The sequence below is a fragment of the Pezoporus flaviventris genome, unplaced genomic scaffold (genome assembly GCF_033815535.1).
Source record: "Pezoporus flaviventris isolate CSIRO_AGI_PZ_B2104156 unplaced genomic scaffold, CSIRO_AGI_Pfla_v1 ptg000021l, whole genome shotgun sequence".
Taxonomy (NCBI): Eukaryota; Metazoa; Chordata; class Aves; order Psittaciformes; family Psittacidae; genus Pezoporus; species Pezoporus flaviventris.
In genome coordinates, this window is record NW_026892569.1 from 8,144,775 (window position 1) to 8,167,331 (window position 22,557).

Consider the following 22,557-nt stretch of genomic DNA (forward strand, 5'->3'; position numbering starts at 1 on the left):
AGGCTAAAAACTATCCTGATGGCAGCTACATTGATTTAAATCTAGCTTAGTTTTTGCTTTCTTGAGCAATGGTCACACCTAATATAATATAACCCCTATTTTCAAGAAGGGGAAAATGGATGACCTGGGGAATTACAGACCAGTCAGTCTCACCTCCGTGCCTGGCAAAATCTTGGAGCAGATTCTCCTGCTAAGGCATGCTAAGGCACATGAAAAACAACAAGGTGCTTGGTGACAGCCAGCAGGGCTTCACTAAGGGGAAATCCTGCCTGACCAATTTGGTGGCCTTCTAGGATGGGGCTACAGAACTGATGGACAGGGGTAGAGCAGTTGATGTCATCTACCTGGACTTGTGTAAAGCGTTCGACACTATCCCACACGACATCCTTGTGTCTAAATTGGAGAGACATCAATTTGATGGATGGACCACTCGGTGGATAAAGAACTGGCTGGATGGCTGCACACAAAGAGTTGTGGTCAATGGCTCAATGTCTGGCTGGAGACCAGTAACAAGTGCTGTCCCTCAGGGATCGATCTTGTTAAACATCTTCGTCGCTGACATGGACAATGGGATTGAGTGCACCCTCAGCAAGTTTGCCGATGACACCAAGCTGTGTGGTTCGGTTGATACCCTGGAGGGAAGGAATGCCATCCAGAGGGACCTTGACACGCTTGTGAGGTGGGCTGATGCCAACCTCATGAAGTTTAACCATGCCAAGTGCAAAGTCCTACACCTGGGTCGAAGCAATCCCAGTCACAGCTACAGGTTGGGCAGAGAAGAGATTCAGAGCAGCCCTGCGGAGAAGGACTCGGGGGTGTTGGTTGATGAGAAAATGAACATGAGCCAGCTTCAGTGTGCACTTGCAGCCCAGAAAGCAACCGTATCCTGGGCTGCATCAAAAGGAGAGTGACCAGTAGGTCAAAGGAGGTGATCCTGCCCCTTTACTCTGCTCTTATGAGACCTCACTTGGAGTATTGTGTGCAGTTCTGGTGTCCTCAACATAAAAAGGACATGGAACTGTTGGAACAAGTCCAGAGGAGGCCACGAGGATGATCAGGGGACTGGAGCACCTCCCATATGAAGACAGGCTGAGAAAGTTGGGGCTGTTCAACCTGGAGAAGAGAAGGCTGCGTGGAGACCTCATAGCAGCCTTCCAGGATCTGAAGGGGGCCTACAGGGATGCTGGGGAGGGACTCTTCATTAGGGACTGTAGTGATAGGACAAGGGGTAATGGGTTAAAACTTAAACAGGGGAAGTTTAGATTGGATATAAGGAGGAAGTTTTTTACTGCAAGAGTGGTGAGGCACTGGAATGGTTTGCCCAGGGAGGTTGTGAATGCTCCATCCCTGGCGGTGTTCAAAGCCAGGTTGGACAGAGCCTTGGGTGACCTGGTTTAATGAGAGTTGTCCCTGCCCATGGTGGGGGGGCCTGGAACTAGATGATCTTAAGGTCCTTTCCAACCCTAACTCTTCTGTGATTCTATGACTTGAATAATATATGTATGACAGAAGTATTGAATGTACTGGGAGCAAGATCTGGAATTCCAGCCCATCTTAAGTCCCTGGTTGCCAGTGATTATTAAATAGTTGGTACATAGCTATGCCACACATTTTTATTCTATGGCTTCCATATAAGTTTCTCCTCATGAATCCTACCTACCAAATTTACTGTCTTTCACTTTTTAGTGACTCTTGGTATATATAGCATTTCTACATTGTATGTTTTCCAAAAACCACGAGTTTAACTTAAACCCCAGCATTTAAAAAAAAAAAAAATGTTTAAAGTTTAGTCTCTCTCAAAATGTGTACACTTGTACTCTCTGTTAACAGTAATATAGCTTTATCTGTTTACTGTCTAGAAACATCATCTTCTTCTGTTCTGCTATATTTCAGGAACTCTGACAAGGGAGTGGAAGTTGCCTTCCTTGGAACACGGACTGGACTATCTCGTATCAACCTGTTTGTGGGTCCAGAGCAGCTTACTAATCAGTAAGTAACAAAGCTGTATTTGGCAGCAGTAGGAGAAAAGAAGGAAAATGTTCAGTTTTAGGAAGCCCGTTTACTGTTTTTCCAGGGTTTTACACTGGCATACTGAAATACATAGAACCAGTTTGAAAGATGTTATGGGATCCCTTAGATTCTTTCTTCAGCTGGAGCAGTTGGAACAATGAGCTATTTTACACCTGTAGCCCATACATTTACTCTCTGCCTAGTCCCTTAGAGTTAGCATCATATCTTTATTCTTCAGAGCAGAGTTATTAATATGCTACATCTGCAGATGAGGATCACTTTTTTTTCTTTCAATTTTATTATCCCATCTGTAGGCTTTTTCAGGAATTTTGCATCGTTGTTATGAAAATCTTTTTGGTGTTGAAATAAAACCAAGTCACAGTAGAGGATATGGTGAAGCTAATCAGGAGATCTCACCATTCAGGAGTTTCCAATTTTGCTGGGAGAAGATGTAATCTAGTTGGAGGTACAGGTTTTTTAAAATGGAGATCTATAAAATAAGGTCCCATAATTAATGACTTTTCCAGGCACCAGTTTGATAGTGTCAGGCAAATCTATATGCATCATGAATGCAGAAGAAAATCTGTACTTGATGTTTATGATAAACTAGGTGTATTGAATATAAATTTATATGTGCTTATCAGATCACAAGGAACTGTTGTAGCGTGAGTAGCCTGACAGGTGAAATCAACAGCACAGCAATTTGTTACTGTCAGAGAGGAAACTAGAGCAACAGTGTGGAGACCATACTTACTCTTTTCACTAATGCAAACTTTCAATTGCAGATTATTTGGAAATTAGGTTGTTAAATTACTTTGTTTCATTGTGTAAGAGTGAATGCCAGTGGCAACGAACTACCAAATCTCCAGTGCCTTTTCCACTTTGTAAAGTTCCTAGTTCTTACACTGTGCTCAGAGAAAAAGACTTTTTAGACTAAGCATTTTTATTTGTACACATCAATAGAAGTGTTTTTAGTGGTACTTAGAGGCGCTATTTTCTTACTACTTTTTCCATCTTTCACAACAAAAGCAATTGCAAGTGTCACAAATAATTATTAGGGGCTAAAATTAACCCTTTTGTTGAACAAATGGTATTAGAGAAATTGGCACAAACCATTGTTTTTCCTAAAATTGCATTTTGTTTTTTTCTTGTCTTCCAAAGATAGAAATTATTTTGTGCCATACAACAAACAATAAGTATTTTCTTTCTCTCTCTTCCTTCTCAAGAGATTTCCTGACAGCTGAAGATAAGGAGAACATTTTTAATGCTGACCATTTTCCACTTTGGTACAGAAGAGCCGCTGAGCAAATACCTGGGAGCTTTGTCTATTCAATCCCGTTTAGTACAGGTCTATAATTTTCTCATTCTCTTAATGTTGAGCAATATATGGTGCTGAAAGGATTCCAAATATGTCAGTACTGAGTGGGCTCTGCAGCTAATCTCAAATATTAATCTAAAATATGCATTGAAATTTGCATCTAATTTACCAGTCCTTCGGCCGGGTACATCTTTTACAGGGCTCCAAGTGAAACCCCAAGATGTGTTGTAACAGTTTTCATTTATTATTTGCACTAGTGGAATTTACAGCTTAGTGTTTTAAGCAATACAAGTCCAGCAGAGCAAGCATCCACATTAATGAGAAGCCCAACCCTGGCTGCCAATTTTATTGTCACCTTTTTTGCCACATGTAGCAGGCAAGGCAAAAATTGATTACTCATTTCAGTGCTTTAAGCTTGTTGTTGGGATGCTGGGGAATTTTGAAATGGCAGTGCCTGTATGTTTTGTGCATAGATAAAACATGATGTTGGCTTTCTAATATTCTGAGCATTAAATCCTCATGGTCTGTTATTTCAAACGGGGGGGGGGGGGAATCTCAATTTCCTCATTCTGAAATATCTTCTTTCTTTTTTTTTTAATGCACGCTACAGAAACGGCAAACAAAAGCAATGTAGTGACAGCCAGTACTGCTGTTCAACTTCTGGATGACAGAAAATCTCCAGTTGTTGCAGGTAAAATTGTTGTAACTTGTTCAGTTTTTTAAAGCAGTTTATGAGTTCACTACTTTCTCTTTTGGGTTAGCAGCAATTTAATATAGGAATACCATCTTTAAAGAAGAGAAGAGAAGGAAAAGGTGCAATTGTACCTTTAAGATATAATTGAATGACTTAGTGTAGAGAACACTTAATGCCTCTTCTCCCTAAGACTATCCAAGCTCCCTATGAGCTATGGAGTTTGTCATAATGGAAATAAACACTATCAATGAAGCATTTTTAGTAGACACAATTTTAGTATCATCATAAATCAAAATATATTATGCTAAGGAAAAAGAAATACAAGGAAGAACTATCTGGTGTGTAAATGTTCCACACACTCTTCAGGTGTAAAGATCCTGGCCTATAACAAGTGATACAAAGCAGTCATTTGTGTAGATCATCAGAGCTGTGATTTGATCAGAGCATATAAATTGAATAACAAAGCTCTACAGTCTACCAGCCAAGTGTATAACAGTACCTAAAGACTAAAAAGTGAAGTTTGACAACTACAGATTAGAGATAAAACATACAGATGAAATAAGAAAATAAAAATAAGTAATTTTTAAATTCTCACTCAAGACCAAATGCTTTTCTGACCAGTTTTCTCTAGTACCCAATGGTTACTGATTTTGGAGAAAGAATTAATTTAGACAAGTCTTATGGTTTATTATGCCAGAAACCAGCCCTCTTATTTCAGGGAAAATTAGATACCTACCACACAAAGCAAGAACCATCCTATTTTAAATCATAAATATGATTTAAAGGACAGTAAGATACAGTGAATACTGAAAGAGCAAGAATGTGCCAGATAACTGGGAAATCTCTAATCTGTTTTCTCAAACACAGAATATCTCCACTGATAATAGTAGGTTTCATAGGGTCAGTGGGAAAGCACCCTCTGACTCCAGTTTACGTGAATGCATTCTTCACAACTTACTGATCTCTTTTGTGAGATAACAGGAAATCTTAATTATGACTTTGTACTCCTATTAAGCATAAAACAACATTTATAAACTAATGATAATGCAAATTATCTGAAAATTGCTGAAGAAGTAATTAAGAGATATCGCTGTACAATGAAGAAGGTTGATATTTCTAGAATGCTCCATCATTTGGAGTTAGCAGAAGGCTTATTGTGCAGTTTGCCATCATCTGTAAGTGTGTAGGGTTACTAGGCATCCTATTTTTTGGGGGGTTTACTCAGTACTGTTTGTAATTTAGCATTGACTCCAAGGAGGTATTGCACGTAACCAACTCTAATACTGTGTCAACAATTTTATTTTTTTTAATAGTAATTGTAAATGAGAGAGGCAGATGTTACTTCCTTTTCCCCAGTAATTTTGTTGAATATTGAACATTCAAAATTACTTGGATGCCATACTTTCTATCTAAAATAAAGACAGGGTCTTCAATGATTTTTAATACCAAAGCGCATAAAAGATATTCATGATACCTGTAAATGTATATTGCCATGAAAATTATGAGCAGTGTATTTGCACTGAAGCACATAAGTTTGTTTTGGTTTTGTTTTTTTTACTTCTGTAAACTTCAGAAACTGTGTGCTGGAAACATTTTTTCAGTATGAAGCCTTTTAAAGAATTTGCTTTGAATAATTTTCCCCTGCCCTCTTGTATGGTTGCAAGCTTTCTGTTTGTCAGTTGGTTTCTATTTTTTTTTGGGTGGGAGAAGCCTCTTAGGACCTGTACAAACCATTTTCCATGAAAGTATCACTCAGCCAGCTACAGCCGTGCAGAGACAAACAAGTATGTGCATTGTTCTTGTCCTTTTAAATGCAACTTGTCAGTTCTACCTTTTCCATCAGAACGTTTTCAATAAAGTGCCCAGCATCTAGTTAATTTTTTAGGCTTTATGATAAGGTTGGCAGCATTCCGTTTTAAACAAGATGGATTTGGAGGCAGAAACTGGAGCAGTGGTAAATGAGAGAATTAGTTAATATATGGGTATCTGGATAAGTGAGGCGTAGGATTTGTATATGTTACATACTTGTTTTATTTCCATTCTTTTGGGGGGTGGGGAAAGGTGATGGTTTCATCATTATGATTTTCTTTAAAATAATTTTTAAAGATGGTGCTCACCAAGACAGTTATGGCAAGAGATGGGGACAGAAGCAAATGAAAGTCATCATGGATTAAAGCAGGCTCAAAAAAATGAAAAATGTTTCTTTCTTGAGATTTTTGAGTGTTGAGAGAGTACATGAACCTTCATATACGTACTTCCTTATAGATGCATTTTGGCTCAAAAGCTAGAGTACAATATAGGACCTTAAGAGACTTTTGTGTTGAAAGAGGCCATTGCTGTTCACAGGAAACAGAAAATTAGACCCATAGATGTTTAATTAAAGATAACAGAACTGACACAATCTTCTTGGGTCAAAAATTTCTTAACACAGAAGAAAATGCCTGATGAAAATTGTCAGGACTTCTTAGCTTTTATTCATAGGACAAGCAGAACCTGGAATTTCCAGCCTTATTGAAAAAAGTCCATAGCAGTGCTTAGTAAAATGCTCTGGACACCTAGTCAGAAGAATGAAGGATTAAATCATACAAAGGCACCATCTTCAGTCTCACATTCATTTGAAATTTAGAGGTTGCAGGAGATGAGGAGAAGTAGTCCATTTTTGTTTAATAACAACAAAAAAAAATGCTTATAACTTTAGAAATTAAGTACAATTTTTCCTTAATTCTTTTATGCCTACTTTTGTGCAGACTGTACACATGTATGGTTGAGGTTGGAAGTGAAATCTTGTGATTATCTAATCCAATCCCTGTGGACTAGATCTTGAGGAGAATATTGAGCTAGGGCAGGCTACCCAGAACTGTGTCCAGGCAGGTCTTGAATTTCTCCACAGATGGAGAAGCTGATTCTTTCTGGGAAACCTCTTCCAGGGTTTTACGACACCCATGGTAAAGTCTTTTCTCTTCGTTTTGAAACCACTTCTGTGTTGTGAAGAAGTATGCAAATTTGTAACAGAAGACCATGAAATGTGCCTGCATTTGTAGTAATGCAGGACATAGAGCAAAGGTGATACCATGTGAATATGAGTCATTCTAAAGATTAATAAGATTGCCGACTATCTGTATATCACAGTCTTTTCATTTTAAAAAAAGACTACGCGGTCAGTTGCAAAGGACCTAAGTACGCACATTTGAAAAATAAGCCTATAAAAAGATAGTACTACTCCAAAACCTAGTTCGAATGTCATCAGCATATTCTTTCTACAATAGAAAATTGTTTAAAATTATCAGATATAGCTAGATATGCTAATTAGATAGGAAAAACGGGGGGGTGGGGGTGTGTTATTGCTATTGCCACCTATCGATAAAAATGTAGAATTGCAAAGACATTTGTTTCTATTGTACCAAAGTATAAAGAATATCTAAATAAGTTACATATTTGTTTTCTACCAAAATATTTTATATATAATCAGTTTTGTGTTGGACTTCCTATTTAGCAAAGTTGAAATTAAGACGCAGAAAACACTCAGCAGGTCCTCCCTGCACAGATGTTTTTCTGCGGTCTCTCAATCAAAATCAAATAATATTTTAATTCACTCATTTTAAAAACATAAAAAACTTTACCAATAGAGTGAGACCTGTAGTTTATGACGAGAAGAACATTCACATTGCTCTATGTCAATTTAGCTGGAATAGTAGATTAACTCAACCTTAGTGTAGCTAAATTAGAGAGAAATGAAAATACTCCAGTAATCTGAAGATTTCTCTTATTCAGTATGATTCTGGAAAGAAAAGAAATCCATGCTGTTCTTATGTAAGGGCATCTTTACAATAATTTTCTCTCAAAGAAGAGTGATTGCCTAGGATGTGCAGTCAATTGTTAACATAGTTCTGTGAATTTACCCTCATTCTTTTCTGCTGAAGCTACATAAAAAGAATGATTTCAGTAATTCCTGTTTGGACAGAAGAGAAAAATCAGTACAGAAGGAACTCTGGTTTTCTTCACAGTTGTGAGCTTCTTGATTGGTGTTTTTGTTTTTCTTCTGTGTATTAAGCATTCCTCATACAGATGGCCTGAAGATCAGATGCTTGCAGAATCTTTTGTGGCAAAGGTTACCAAGAAGTCTATAGCTCTTGTAAGAGTATTGCACCAATAAGGATAAGATTCTAGCATTCATGAACATGTTGAATAACCTACTTTTTATGTAGTCCTTTCAACAGAATAGATTTACTGTTAATTTCAGAATGATTAAGGATGGTTGCTTTTTTGTCACAGCCATTATATTCTGCTGCCAAGCAGTAAAAGCTGAAAAGCAAATGGGAGATACCTTTCTACCATCCATGATTCCTATCTTTATATAGTGTCTTTTCTTTATATAGGTATGTGACACTGAAGATTCCAGGGACTATGTTCTTAAATGTATGGCAGGTGTATTTAATTCCATAGTAGATGGTGCCATAACACAAGGTCATGACAAGTGTAAGTTAGTCCCTGTTCTCTGCCACACAGCAATGCTGAAAGACTTGTTTCTCATGTAAGAAATTTATTGGAAAGAAACCTGTCCACATGGCTTAGCAGAATAAAAAAAAAAGCACCAGCTATTGATTTCTGCTAAAACTGCAGCGCATGCATGTTATTGTATGTGGATTTTATTTACATTTAAATATACACTAAAATATCTATTTAAAATACATTAAGCAGAGTTTTGTAGTCAGATAGAGGTGTAACTGAATCTGAAGGCAGCTTAACTCTGACTATTCTAGTCACTGACAGTTTGATTTTAAATGATTTCACTGAAAATCCTTATGTAAACAAGGAATATTATGTTTTATACTGACAAATAAATTGTTCCAAGTAAAGCCAGGATCCAGTATTTAACTTTATATATATATATATATATACACACACATATATGTACATATGTGTGCATTGTATACATGCGACCTCAAAAATCCATTCAGGTTTTGAGGGTTTTTTTTTAATGAATTCAAGTGGAGCTTGCATGCACATTTCTCTTTAAACAAGATCCCAGAAAATGCTTTGAAAGACTGACTCCCAATAATTTAATAAAAATTATTTTGAACTACAGATATTGTTACAATAGCCCATAGAGTAAATATATCTGCTTTGTGCTTCTTTTTTTTTTTTTTCTTTATTTTTTCTTATGTGCATTGTTTTGGTATTACTGTATTATTAAAAAGATTTAAGAAAATGTCACTGTCATATACAAACCTTAAAATTTATGATACCGTGTATAAAATTGCATTTTAGTATGAAGGCCTAAGGGAAAATGAATATGTCATCATAATGATACACCAACCAAATTTTTGAGGCATTCTAAAATAGATCTTTTCCTTGTCAGGCAAGACAGTGATTTACTTAATCTTTATTCCACATTATAAGCCACAGAAGATTATATTCAGTAGTAGTGTTTAGTAAATCCCTCAAAATGCTTTTCATGCGTTGGTGGAAAACCACTGGTTTATGTTTTTTCCAGAATTTTTTGTTAATTTTGAATATTATCTTTGTATTTATATATCATATAATATTAGCATGTAGATTAATGTTTTCAGTTTCAGGAAAATGAAATGTGTATTTGTGCAGTCTGACATTAAACAACTCACAGACTTAGGTTAAGAGCCATGACTTGGGAAATACGGTTTGTTAGGTAATGCACAGAGAGAGGTAAGCTCCTCCACAGGATGCTTCAGAGCATGTGGCAAAATCCTGCCTTTCTCCATTGGCTGAACAGGGAATCTGAAGTTAGAAGGCGTATTCACAACCATTCACACATTTTTATTCCTTTGTATTTGTTCTCAATTAATTTTATCATAGAGAATTAGGAGGTGGAATAATTGAATAACAGGGCTTTTTAAGGTGGTACTCAGCTAGTGTTGGCTTGAAAATTCAACCCCTATTTATCTAATTCTTGGGCTTTCCTCACAGCTTGTTCTCAGAGAATCTGGGGCTCTGAAGGGTGAATTATAACAGTATCCCAACCTGTATGGTATTAACGTGTGTAGTAAATTGCATAGAGCATCCTTGCTCTTTGCTTCTGCACTCCTGCTTTTTCTTTGGAATCTTTTGTTTGCTTGTCTGGGTTTTAGTACTATGTAATTTGGTCAGGGGAAGATCCTTGTGATCTAGTAGCAATCAGATTCTAGGTATGTTTTGCAGAACAAGTCAGCAGGATAAACTGTCAGGTGCTTTTGAAAACTTGTGCAAGTATGAAGCTGGAATCATGTAGCATATGCATACATTAATACTAGTTTAAGTACGGTAGATAAACTAATTTGTTTTCTTACCAGTAGACCGTATTTCCAAATATTAACAGTGTTTTCTGATGTGTTTGGTGTGTCTTGAAAAGAGGATGGCAGTCTTACACAAAAGTCCAGCATATAGTGTGCATAGCCCTGAAACACTGGAGCTTCCCTCTGTAATCAGTATGAGAGAGCAACTGCAGCTTTCAGTGGAGATAGTTACGAAGTATGTAGTCATTGGTTGGTTATTATGGGCTTTTAATTTGTACTCCTTCTCCCCTGTTGTGGCTTACTGCCACATCCAAATGATTGATCTTGCTGCATATCTCATCTGGGTTACATATAGTCACATTTCAGGTAATAGAAACCCTGGAAGTACCAAGACTCTTTTATGGTTATTTTTACTATGCCACTTTCAGCCAAGTTGAAAAATCAAAGTTGTAGCAATAGGCATACTTTCTGGATGCTTAACTAAAGCTTGCCACCTTTATATTCTGGCCAGCAAAAAGCGATGGTTATTAGTAGGCAACAGTTGTTTGTTTGGGTTTTTTTTGTTAATATTGTTAATGATAGGTAAGCTATGTATAATGTCACTAAATGTTCTACTTTGATGTATAAGAAGAGGGATCCTGATTTTGTTTGGACGTTTTATAACTAAGGAATAATGAAGCTGAATTCTGATAGATGTTCTGCAAGCTTGGAGTGGAAAGTCGTATGGCAAGCTCGTTAGTATGTTTCAGTTTAGCTTTGTTTCTTTTAACATAGATTCTAAAGATATTTTCTGCAAAGAATATTGTCATATTGTAATTTTTAATCTCTGTTCTAAACCAAAATTTTAGAAAACCTCTTTGTCTGAAAACAAACTATTATGGTGAGGCTCTGTATAAAACACAGGAACATAACAATATGTCTGCTTTCTCTGTCTTTGTGAAAACCTTGCAGAGTAATGTGTCCTGATATTTTGTTGACTTTGAGAGGAAAAGTGTTTTTCAGAGAGACTAGGAAAAAATACTGTGTTCACTATAATACCTCTCACAAGATTGCTGGTAAAACAACAAAGCTTTCTCAGGGACCTTTATCTGAAAAATAAATCTGTGCAGACAACTTATTTCAGCAGCAGATGTCCATTGCTAAGCTTTACAAATTAAGGGCAGATTTGTGGGGAATCCGTAGATCTCCGGTCTTCCACTTGTTGTAGTCAATAATTGTTTTGGACAATAAATTGTGCCTTTTATCTCTGTTTTTCAGTAGCTGAACATTCTGTTTACTGAAAAAGAAATAATATTACACTTATTTAGTAATTGAATCAATACTTTGTTGAATGTCTGTTATTAACTTATCATAAATAACTGAATTTGTTAATTGCAAACACATTTGGAAATCTTATATATACTTATGTAACCCTTAAATAAAGATTTATCTGGATTTTTTTGTTAGGATTTTTTTTTTTTCTTTAACAAACAGCAAGTTAAAAAGTATAAATCAGATTTTTCATGGATTGGTTTGCTCTACTCCCATCGCAAAGTGAACTAATGGAAGTATGAGATATTTTACTTTCTGGCAGAACTCTGTTTTACTGCATGAAAATCCCCAAAGAATCTTAAATGTGACTAGGAAGGAGTTTCTTTAAATGTTGTTGTGCCCTTGATTGCCTCTTCTTCACTTTTTTTTTATTTTCTTTAATGGTCTTACTGTATGGAAAGCCTTTTTGTCTGTATTGATAGAACTTGTTTTTAAGGACTTAGAAGATTCTCGGCTTGTTCCAGACTAGGAAATATCAATTCAGTTCTCGTTTTTCCTTTGCTTGAAGATATCAGAAGTGGGAACTTGTTTGCATTGCTGTATCCAAGCTTATTAGAGACACTGTGGGTGAAATCTCTCTGGAGGTCAGAGTTTTATTAGCTTTCATCTTGGGATCTGCAGTTTGGGTACAAGTGTGCTTATTTTAGGTTGTTACCATTAGAAAAGCACTGATCTGGTGTGGCTCAGAACTCATTATTTGGCCTATGGGCAATAAGATCCTATCCTGTATTACTTCAGTCTTCTCTATCTGAAAAACTATTCCATTTATTGCAATAACATTTTACAAAGCAAAATATAAAGTGTAGAAAATGTAGATCTACACACTCAAATGACTTAGCTCTGAAAACAGGCTATTCATTAAGCTTTACTGAACATTTAAAAGAAAAAAAGCAAACTTGCTTCTGAGATACATTGTCAAGAGATCAGATTTAAAAAGCCTGAATGTAAATATTCTATAAATTCTGTTCTGATGATGTCTCAGCTGAAGTAATGTGCCCAATCTAGGGTACCACATTTTAACAAAATGTAGAACTGAAAAGGTTCCAGGGAAGGCAGAGGAAAAAAAGTAAAAAAAAAAAGGTTTGGAGAACGTGGCTCTACAAGAAAACTTGAAACAGCTTGATTTATTTAGTTCAGGACAGAGAAGAATGAACAGAGTAGTCTAATAAGTATATGAAGTACTTAACAGTTAAAAAAAAAAGACAGACTAATTGTTTGTTTTCAATGTCTGCTAGATTTAGATTAAGACTGAGATGCTTAATTTTATCTGTACATGAAAGTAACTGCAGATGCAGGAATGAGCTTTAATATTTAGGTTGCAATTATTGCTAAGTAGATAAGAACAGGGGTTACATGACTCCTGCCATATAGCCCATTACTCAGTTGAGGCTGTTATTAGAATAGCTACAGAACTTGATATTGGAAACCATCTGTTGGAAGGAGAGTGGAATGCCACGACACAGCTTCTTTTGCCCTTACTGGAGACTGATACTCGGCTATTGCCCTTAAGTCTTCTGCCCAATGGAATAAACTGGAAAGATTTTTACCAAAGGTTGACGTTGCTAAGACTTATCTTAGACTGTAAGCATAGTTGATTTCTGCATTAGCTACCTAGGCGGGTCTTTAACCCTGTCACAGCAGAGAGTTAGAGAACACATTAGACATCTGTCAAAAATAGCCTGGATACCTTTTATCTGGTCTTGGAAAACATAGAGGGAGTTGCTGATCTCTGTTGGTTGCTTTAAAATAATTTCTAAGAATTATTAAAAAAAAAACAAACCAAAAATAACTTCTGCACATTCAAAATATTCTATCTGTTCCAAACTGCTCAAATGGTTTTGGCTGTTATTTCCTCTGATGGCAAAACTTTACTGCAGAAAGTTAGGGTGGACCCTTGACTGAATTCAGCTGAATGTTCTCTCTGTGAGAGAGAATGTGTAAACATGCAATTATATTATCCTCCTACTGAAGGGCAGCACTGTGATGGGAGCTGCATCTGCAGTCATGATATTTGCAAAATGGAACATTTGTGTGTGGATTTGGGAATAAGAAGCTTCAGAAATGTCTGTAGCAAGCATATATGCCAGCAGGATAATGGGTAGTGTCTCCTCATATATACTGTATGTGCTCATTCAGTGCTCGTATCTGAAACAGCATAGCATTTCTTCTTTCCTCAGCATTTTCTCAGCTCTCTACCTTTTTCCCTACCAACTAATTTAAAAATGATATGTGGTAGTTAACAAGGTAGTGCCTATTTTGCAATTTACAGATGTAATGTTTAACTGTTGTCTTTTAGGGCTGACTGGATGGTCAAAAACTCGTATTTGAAATTTTTTTTAACACATTTATCAGTAGAGACTGTCTGGTTCTAAAACTGACTGTGAATTGTATTTCTGGATGCATACCAGATATTCTAAGATCTTGAAATATAGTGAATCATTTGTAGCTATTTTGTATTTTTCAGGACAATAATGCATAAAGATATATATTTCAAAGAATGTGTATATGTGTGTGTGTATAGATATATATACATATATATATACATAACAAGAGGAAAAAAAAAAAAGTATTCCAGGCTTTTTAACCGAAGTGAGGGCTTTATTTTCAAGAAACCAGACAGAAGTAACTCAAGCCAAGGAACTATCAAATAGCTCTTTTTCCTCAGGAGTCCCATGTTGTCTGACCGGGGCCAAATGTTCTCTGTGGTATTTAGCAGTAATTGCAGCATAGGCACAACCATAAACAGCAGCTGCCAACATCATTAGACACACAATTCCACAGACAACTCCAGTTATTACTACAGTGGCAATTGCATGACGCAAACTAACAGGCCTGGGCTTCGGTTTGAGTTCACAGTTTGAACGGCTGTTTTCCCCATGCTCACTGTGATGCGTATGCTTCAGAGAACTTCTGTGCTCAGAGCTATGGTGGTGAATGCTAGCCAGATGAAAGTGAGCTGTCTTTAGAGGGCATGCCCCAAATAGCTCATAGGGAACTTTGAGGAGGTCCTTTCCCTTCCGAATCCCTGGGGCTGAGCAGATAATGCCATCACTTATTCCTCCTGAAAAAAAACAAAAACAAAAACAAAAAAAGAAAAACAAGGAAACAACCCAACCAAAACCCAGTTTATGGTTTGAAGATTTTGTGGTTTCTGAATTATCTTCATGTAAAATTAACAGAAACCTGGTATATTTATCATTATCTTTGACTTTATAAATATAGATTAATAACCACATCTTTAAGATCTTTTTACATATAGATCAATAGTGATATTATAGCACTAACACTCATATAATAATGTATTTGTAAGAAGCAATTCATCAGGAATTAAGTTATTTATGACTTTATGGATGTAGAAGTAAAAAACAACAGTGCTAGAAAAGCAAGAACTAACGTCATAAGTGAAAATAAAGGGGTATTGTTAACAGCAAATTCATTCAATTCAAATTCATACCATTATTTCTTTTTATAAAGAGAAATGGAAATTAGTAAAGATTTCCCATTTGTTTGAAATACTTCATGAAATAGTTTTTGTTCTGACATTATATGCTAACTGCAATGAAGCAAAGAGAAAATTCAGTAAGTTGTATGCGTACATGAGTAAGTTTTTGAATCAAGGTTCATGGTAAGAAAATATAAGGAGAGCTAAAGGATTTAGGATTAATTATTCTATTGCCTTGCTCAAATGGTAAATTTAATGATTGCCTAGAGCCAGAGTCTGCTCTCTCCCAAAGGATGTTTTTAGTGTAAAGGGAAGTCAAGTAGGAAGCCTCAGTCATGGTAAATCACGAAGTTGTTCCTCAGTGTGTAGAGGAACACACACTAAGCCTTCAGGTTTCTAATTAGTCCATACACCATGTCTTTAGGGGTGTAGTGTGTCAAGGAGTCAACAAGGCCAAGACCAATGTTTACATATTTTTAAAGTTTAACTAATCAGCTGAATTTTCTTCCTCTTCTCTTTCCAAAATAACCCACCTTTCAGCTACAGCCACACAAGGAAATTTTCTTTCTGAAAAGACTTTTTCTGAGAAAGTAGTAAATACCAATGGACCAAACTGACATCTGGAGACTACTCCACAAATATTTATGATATTCCAAGACAGATGTGAGCATGACAGCTTGTCTCTTGGTCACTAATAGCCAAACCCAAAGCGTGATTCAAGACACCCCCAATGGGTTAGTTTGAATGTGGATATAAATAAAACTCAAAATCCTGAAACCGTGATCCTTCTATGGTATTAAGTAACTAAATATGGACTCATAGGATCATAGAATAGTTAGGGTTGGAAAGGACCTTAAGATCATCTAGTTCCAGCCCCCCTGCCATGGACAGGGACACCTCACACTCAGCCATGTCACCCAAGGTTCTGTACAACCTGGCCTTGAACAACACCACCAGGGATGGAGCATTCACAACTTCCCTGGGCAACCCATTCCAGTGCCTCACCACCCTTACAGGAAAGAACTTCTTCCTTATATCCAATCTAAACTTCCCCTGTTTAAGCTTTAACCCCTTACCTTTTGTCCTGTCACTACAGTCCCTAATGAAGAGTCCATCCCCAGCATCCCTATAGGCCCCCTTCAGATACTGGAAGGCTGCTATGAGGTCTCCACACAGCCTTCTCTTCTGCAGGCTGAACAGCCCCAACTTTCTCAGCCTGTCTTCATACGGGAGGTGCTCCAGTCCCCTGATCATCCTCGTGGCCTCCTCTGGACTTGTTCCAACAGTTCCATGTCCTTTTTATGTTGAGGACACCAGAACTGCACACAATACTCCAAGTGAGGTCTCACAAGAGCAGAACAAAGGGGCAGGATCACCTCCTTCAACCTGCTGGTCACACTCCTCTTGATGCACCCCAGGATACGGTTGGCTTTCTGGGCTGCAAGTGCACACAGAAGCCGGCTCATGTTCATTTTCTCACCAACCAACACCCCCAAGGCCTTCTCCACAGGGCTGCTCTGAATCTCTTCTCTGCCCAACCTGTAGCTGTGCCTGGCATTGCTCTGACCCAGGTGTAGGACCTTGCACTTGGCATGGTTAAACTTCATGAGGTTGGCATCAGCCCACCTCACAAGCGTGTCAAGGTCCCTCTGGATGGCATTCCTTCCCTCCAGGGTATCAGCTGAACCACACAGCTTGGTGACATTGACAAACTTGCTGATGTGTGTTAGGAATAGAAGACTATTTAGAATAGAATTGAGTCCCACCTGAACTGAAGCATTCTCTATAATTGGTTATGAGTATGCATCATATTTTTTTTTGCCTTGGTTTGATTGAGCTAAAAATACTGAAATCTTTTGTAGTTACATTGGAATACAACCAGCAATACTTTTACATTCAGACAATGTTTCATCTCTAGAAATGTTTTATTAGGACTTGCAAGGATTATCTCTAGTGCCACAGTACTATTTTATCATATTTCATCATGTCAGGTGATACTTTCTAGCAGAATTATAATAATAAATTTTCTAAAGGAAGTAATGATATCAGTCTTGTTGTTTACCCTTGTGCATCAGGTAAAAAGCTTTTAAACAGTAGGTTGGTTTCTAGCAAAACTATGTCAGTAGATTTAAAACAAGCTTATGTGCGCATGTATATTTGTTATGTATGTTATATATATGTATGGATATATATGAATACACACATGACATGTATTTCCATGTATCTATACATGCTATATAACTGTGTGTATATACTTTCCTTCTTTCTGCTAATATGAAGTTGTTGTGTGATTCTAGTTTGCCACCTGTATTTATGAAAGCACCTATATTCTGACCTATGCATAAGATCAGTTAGATGCTGGTTAAATGTTCTCATGTGCATTGTATGTAATGAGAAGAATTCCTTACCTCTGTATAAAAAGCTCTCCAGCCACAGTTTCATGCCAAAGACATTGCAATTACATTGCCAGGGATTATCTTTGAAAAGAACCACTTTCAGGTTTGGAAGCGATTCCAGCAGAACTCTCTCCATTTTCTGAAGTTTGTTATGCTTCACAGACAGCAAAGTTATATTCCCTGTGCTGTTTCCAAAAGTATCAGGCAAACGTATAATGCTGTTAGATGACAAGTCCAGTTCTTTTAGGTGTGGGAGGAAACTGAAAGTTTTGTTTTCTACATAATGAATCATATTTCTAGTTAGGTTTAGAACCTGTAGATACCGTAATTTCTGGAAAGCACCTGGTGCCAAACTTGAGAGAGAATTATTAGACAAGTCTAAGATTTTAAGCAACGGCGTTCCAGTGAATGCATTTTGGTTGATTCTCCAAATACGATTATTCTGCAGCTGTAATATCTGTATTTCAGGAGGTAAATGGGCAGGAATTTCAGTAAATCCTCTGTTCTTGCAGTCTGCAGTCTTTGAAGCTGAATGGCAAAGGCATTTGTCAGGACATCCACAAGCTCTGTATATTAACAAGATGACACTCAGAACCAAAAGCCAGACACCTGTATCAGAAAAGAAAGAAGATTTAAAATGAGTTGAAAATGTTTGTCTTTTAGCAATATGCAGGTTATTAATATGGGCAAAGTGTATACAGCTTAATAATAAGCATAGCATAGAATTCATTTATTTTACAATACATTCATTAATTACAGATATTATTGAAGTACTTTTATAATGCAGAGTGAAGTTAGTGCGTCTATGTTCTTAAAATGAAGTACTTCCCATGGCTTAATATCCTAAGTACAGATTTTTCAGGAGGACTTGCCACCAGCAGAGCAGTGATGTTTGAAGGTAATGCAGCAGACTTTTAAAAGTTATTAAATTGGAATGTTTATCTTTCTGTGGTAGTTGCAAGTTTAAGCCATCTTGTGTCAGAAGAATTGCAAATAGAACTTTCATTGTTCTGTTTTTACTAACTGTACTAACTAAAAAGAATTAAGTCAATGTGCTGTCAAAAGAATAACAAGTTTCAAAGACATCACTATAAAACCAGTTAACAGTATTGTTTCAGCAATCCGGATTCTGTGAGCTTGTTCTTTAAAATATCTATGTTTATACTTATTAATTCCCTTGTATGAATGCCAGCTGTACTTCCTACAGACAAAAGTTCTTATACAACCAGCAATCAGTTGTTAAGAAGCCATTAAAAAGACAAATGAGTGGAGAGGAGTAATTAGTAATAGTTAGCATTTATAAATATCTTCAGCTCCCTGATGTTCAGGTCAGTTTTAACTGAAAAGAATAATTTGTACCTTTCATAACTTGCTGATGGTCTTATTTTGAAAATAAGGTGCCACTTAAAGCAATGTGCATGTGCACAGCATGGAATTTGAAAAAAAAAAAAATGAGATGATATTAAATAGTTTTTCTGTGACTAAAGAAAGTCAGAATTTTAAATCCACTTGTAACATTGTTTTTAAGATGCCTCAAATAATTTTTAACATTTACTCAAATGGTAAAAAATATTATTATTTCAAAATTATGAATATTTTAATCAGTTGGTACTTGAAACCTTTGGAAATAAAAGGACATACTGCTTATTGACTTACAGAAATCAAATTTAGTAATACAAATATGATATTAAATAAATAACGTGATTACAACATCGAATCTGGCAAATATATCAATTAAAGCTTTGAGACTACATCTTAAGTATCAAACTACGTATCAATTTTCATGCAAAAATGAAGTAGTATTTATATCAAAATTTTATATAGTCTTCTGCCATAATGAATTCTACACTGTAGAATTCACTTGAAAGAATTCAGCATTCTCACAGGAAAGATAAGCAATACTTCCAGTTCATTCCGTTGTTCTGCAACAGTTGGCTTGAGAAACTGAGACAGCTTCAATGCAGAGTTAAAACAAACACTGCTTGGAGAGGAAAGGATTAAAGAACAGAAAAAAAATATTATTAATCGGAATGCTTTCAGTGTCTCACCTTTCATTCTGGTTTGCTTGTTCTTCACCTTGCAGAAGGTTCAGTCCAGTTTTCTGATGTAGAACAGTATCAAACACTTTGTTCTGATTCCCACTTCAAATGTGTAATGTGCTCATCCAGTTTCCTTGCTGTGGCTATTGTTGTTGGGTTTTTTTTTCATATATATGGGATCTGGTGCTTGTGTAGAAGTGCAACAATTTCTAGTGAGTTAGTCTGTCAGCCTGATTTTTTCTTTGCCGTAATCATTCCCCCTCAAACCCCCTTCCTTCCGTTTATGAGTCTCCGAGACTTACTCTGCCTTTTAATCATTCAACAGGCCATGTAAAGAAAGCCTGTCAACTCTAACTGTACAGCTGTAACATACAAATAATGATCTGAGAGCCTTGCCTTTTTGATTTATTTAATCTGCCTCAAAAGCAAGGCAACAAGAGTAAAGCTGCATTTTAAATCCAGTACAGGTTCTGAATTATGGTGGATTATTAGCTGCGCTAATAATGCATAGCTCACTTTCTAGGGCAAAATTTATGTTCTGTAGGCAAAGCTATGGAAGGAATCATGGAAAATTGAGATCATGAGGTCAACACTGCTGTTGAAAGCAGGGTCTTACAAGAGGTTATCCAGGGTCGTTCAAGCTGAGACTTGGATATTTTCAGCAATCGAGATTCCATTATTTGTCTGGGCAACCTACTGCAATGTGTAACTGTTCTCAGCATTAGTAAATTTTGTCTGAGCTTTCTTTGGAGCAGCTTGCGTTCATCACCTCTTGTCCTGTCACCATACATCCTCATAAAGAAAGTAACCGCATCTTCTCCATAGCTACCTTTTGGTTACTGAAAATCTGTGTTTAGGTCTCTGCCACCCTCACCCACAGGAAAGAACTGTAACTCTTGTTATTGTATCCTTTGTTGAATTATTTCTGACGCAAGTCAAGATACCCAAAGGAGCAGTAAATACTGCTGAGCAGTAAGTGAGAATGTAGAACAACTGACATTCTGTAAACATGACTGTTCATCTCAACGATATTAGGATTATTGCTAGAAACGTCAGACTATACTGTCCTTGACACTCTTGAATGACCCATCATCCTGATACAGGATAAAAGTTTGCAATTTAGTGTTGAGGGATATTGTAGATGTACATTGCCTGGTACCATATTAAATAACTCCATATTAAGTCATATTAAATAACTCCAACTTTACAAAGGGAGAGGGAGGTAAGCTTAAAGATCAGCTGTAATGTACTTTAAATAATTGTCAATTTAAGGCAAAAAAGTACACTAACTGTTATTGCACAATGCATTTACTCATTACTTCCTTCCTAACCCATATATGTGCACATAAATAGAAACATGTAAATAGACCTGTCTTTAATAGTGAATAATTTTAATGGAGATAGAAATAAATCTGAAAAGGGCTATTATAAAGCATCATTTTCCTTAGAAGGTCTATTCTTGCTAGCTGCAGGTCCTCTGTTCTTTCATAGAACAGATTTAGGTCAGGTACTTGTTGCTCCAGTGATATTCCTCTGTCCTTGCAATAATGTATCACTCATAGCAATGAGACCCCTTTTGATTACTTCTGATTATATTGCAGGAGGTACTAGATATTCGTAGAATCACAGAATCGTAGAATATTTAGGGTTGGAAAGGACCTTAAGATCATCTAGTTCCAACCCCCCTTCCATGGGCAGGGACACCTCACACTAAACCATGTCAACCCAAGGCTCTGTCCAACCTGGCCTTGAACAACACCACCAGGGATGGAGCATTCACGACTTCCCTGGGCAACCCATTCCAGTGCCTCACCACCCTTACAGTAAAGAACTTCTTCCTTATATCCAATCTAAACTTCCCCTGTTTAAGTTTTAACCCGTTACCCCTTGTCCTATAACTACAGTCCCTAATGAAGAGTCCCTCCCCAGCACCCCTATAGGCCCCCTTCAGATCCTGGAAGGCTGCTATGAGGTCTCCACGCAGCCTTCTCTTCTCCAGGCTGAACAGCCCCAACTTTCTCAGCCTGTCTTCATACGGGAGGTGCTCCAGTCCCCTGGTCATCCTTGTGGCCCTCCTCTGTACTTGTTGTTATTTACTGGTATGGTAAGATTTTTTTCACACTTTTAAATTCTCTTTGGCATTTAAAATTTTATTTTGGATCATGAATTCCAGGAGTTTCTCTTTTAAGTTGTTTTTCTTTTTTAACTAATGTTTGCTGACCAGGTGAGCTTACAAGCTCCCGCAACAGTCATCTAATGGAGGCTTAAAGTATGTTTCTTAACTGCCTCTCTTATTTTAGGTAAGTCTTTACTACTATAATTGTATTATTTTTAGCACGTGCCATATTAAAGAGATGTTCATAGGAAAAGGTCACTGAAAGTTAAGCACTGTGGGCAGTTCAGTTCCAACAAACGCAAAGATTGTTTTATGTACTCAAAATTGTGGTATAAGAAGTTATTACTCTTTTTAAAATCTTCATGCTGAGTTCAGATTTGGAAACATATGATTAAATCTGTTGATTTGCTTTTCATGTAGATGTGGCTATTTTTTCCTTATATTGAGAACTCTGAATGCATGCATTTTGTAAACAGAAGTTTCCCCAACCTATAATCCATGTCCTATTCCCATTTATTAGTAATAATACTTTGGTTATAACAGAGAAGTCTGATGTGGTGAAAATTACAGTTGTGACACAGGTAGAGATTTGCCAGAAACAGAATAACCATGAAATCTACTCTGCTTCTGGCCTTTTGAACAACCAGTGGGATTCTTTTCAGTTGTCTGATGTGGTGCAGCAACTGTGTTATTGTGACTGCTTAAATTAACCTGTGCCTTGCTGTAACAAGGTATGTTTCCCATTGCAAATAGCAAGACAGCCCAATGAACTAATATCCTATCCCTGTTGGCTGGTGGGATAAGACAATAGTTTGTTGCAGTAGTTAGTCCTATCTACTTCAAAAGGAGTAGTATGTGTATGAATAATCTCTTTTATGAAAGGAAGAACATTATGTTAATTAAACTCTAGCAGAAAGAAAACAGTTCAAAAGTTTAAAATAGTTAAAAGGTACAGCATTTGGATTCCACTGCATTGTATATTG

General features: G+C 36.8%; 2 protein-coding genes and 1 long non-coding RNA gene across 6 annotated transcripts in view; 1 reads left to right on the forward strand and 2 right to left on the reverse strand.

The window, feature by feature from the left end:
* Positions 1-22,557, reverse strand: part of LOC133270559 (uncharacterized) — a 985,299-nt gene that overhangs the window by 884,983 nt on the left and 77,759 nt on the right. The gene's annotated exons all lie outside the window — the stretch shown is intronic.
* CACNA2D3 (calcium voltage-gated channel auxiliary subunit alpha2delta 3) overlaps positions 1-22,557 on the forward strand; it is a 448,379-nt gene that overhangs the window by 361,289 nt on the left and 64,533 nt on the right. For all 4 annotated transcript variants that reach the window (XR_009743824.1, XM_061455854.1, XM_061455855.1 and 1 more), the window contains 3 exons: positions 1,894-1,989; positions 3,237-3,358; positions 3,939-4,019. Coding sequence is in view for 3 of the 4 variants with exons in the window: in XM_061455854.1 (XP_061311838.1) it covers positions 1,894-1,989; positions 3,237-3,358; positions 3,939-4,019 (299 nt within the window). In the remaining variant the exon portion in view is untranslated. The remainder of the gene's footprint in view (positions 1-1,893; positions 1,990-3,236; positions 3,359-3,938; positions 4,020-22,557) is intronic.
* On the reverse strand, positions 14,202-19,759 carry LRTM1 (leucine rich repeats and transmembrane domains 1). The gene is made up of 3 exons (XM_061455867.1): positions 19,468-19,759; positions 17,432-18,028; positions 14,202-14,642 (listed from the first exon to the last, which is right to left on the reverse strand). The coding sequence occupies exons 1-3, from the start codon at positions 19,472-19,474 to the stop codon at positions 14,209-14,211; spliced, it is 1,038 nt and encodes a 345-aa protein (XP_061311851.1). The 5' UTR covers positions 19,475-19,759; the 3' UTR covers positions 14,202-14,208.

What these genes read in the sequence shown, in the direction of transcription:
- LRTM1 (XM_061455867.1), bottom strand. An exon ending in GGAGAGCTTTTTATACAGAG is followed by an intron (nt 14,643 to 17,431) that starts GTAAGGAATTCT and finishes GTTTTTTTTCAG; the next exon opens with GAGGAATAAGTGATGGCATT.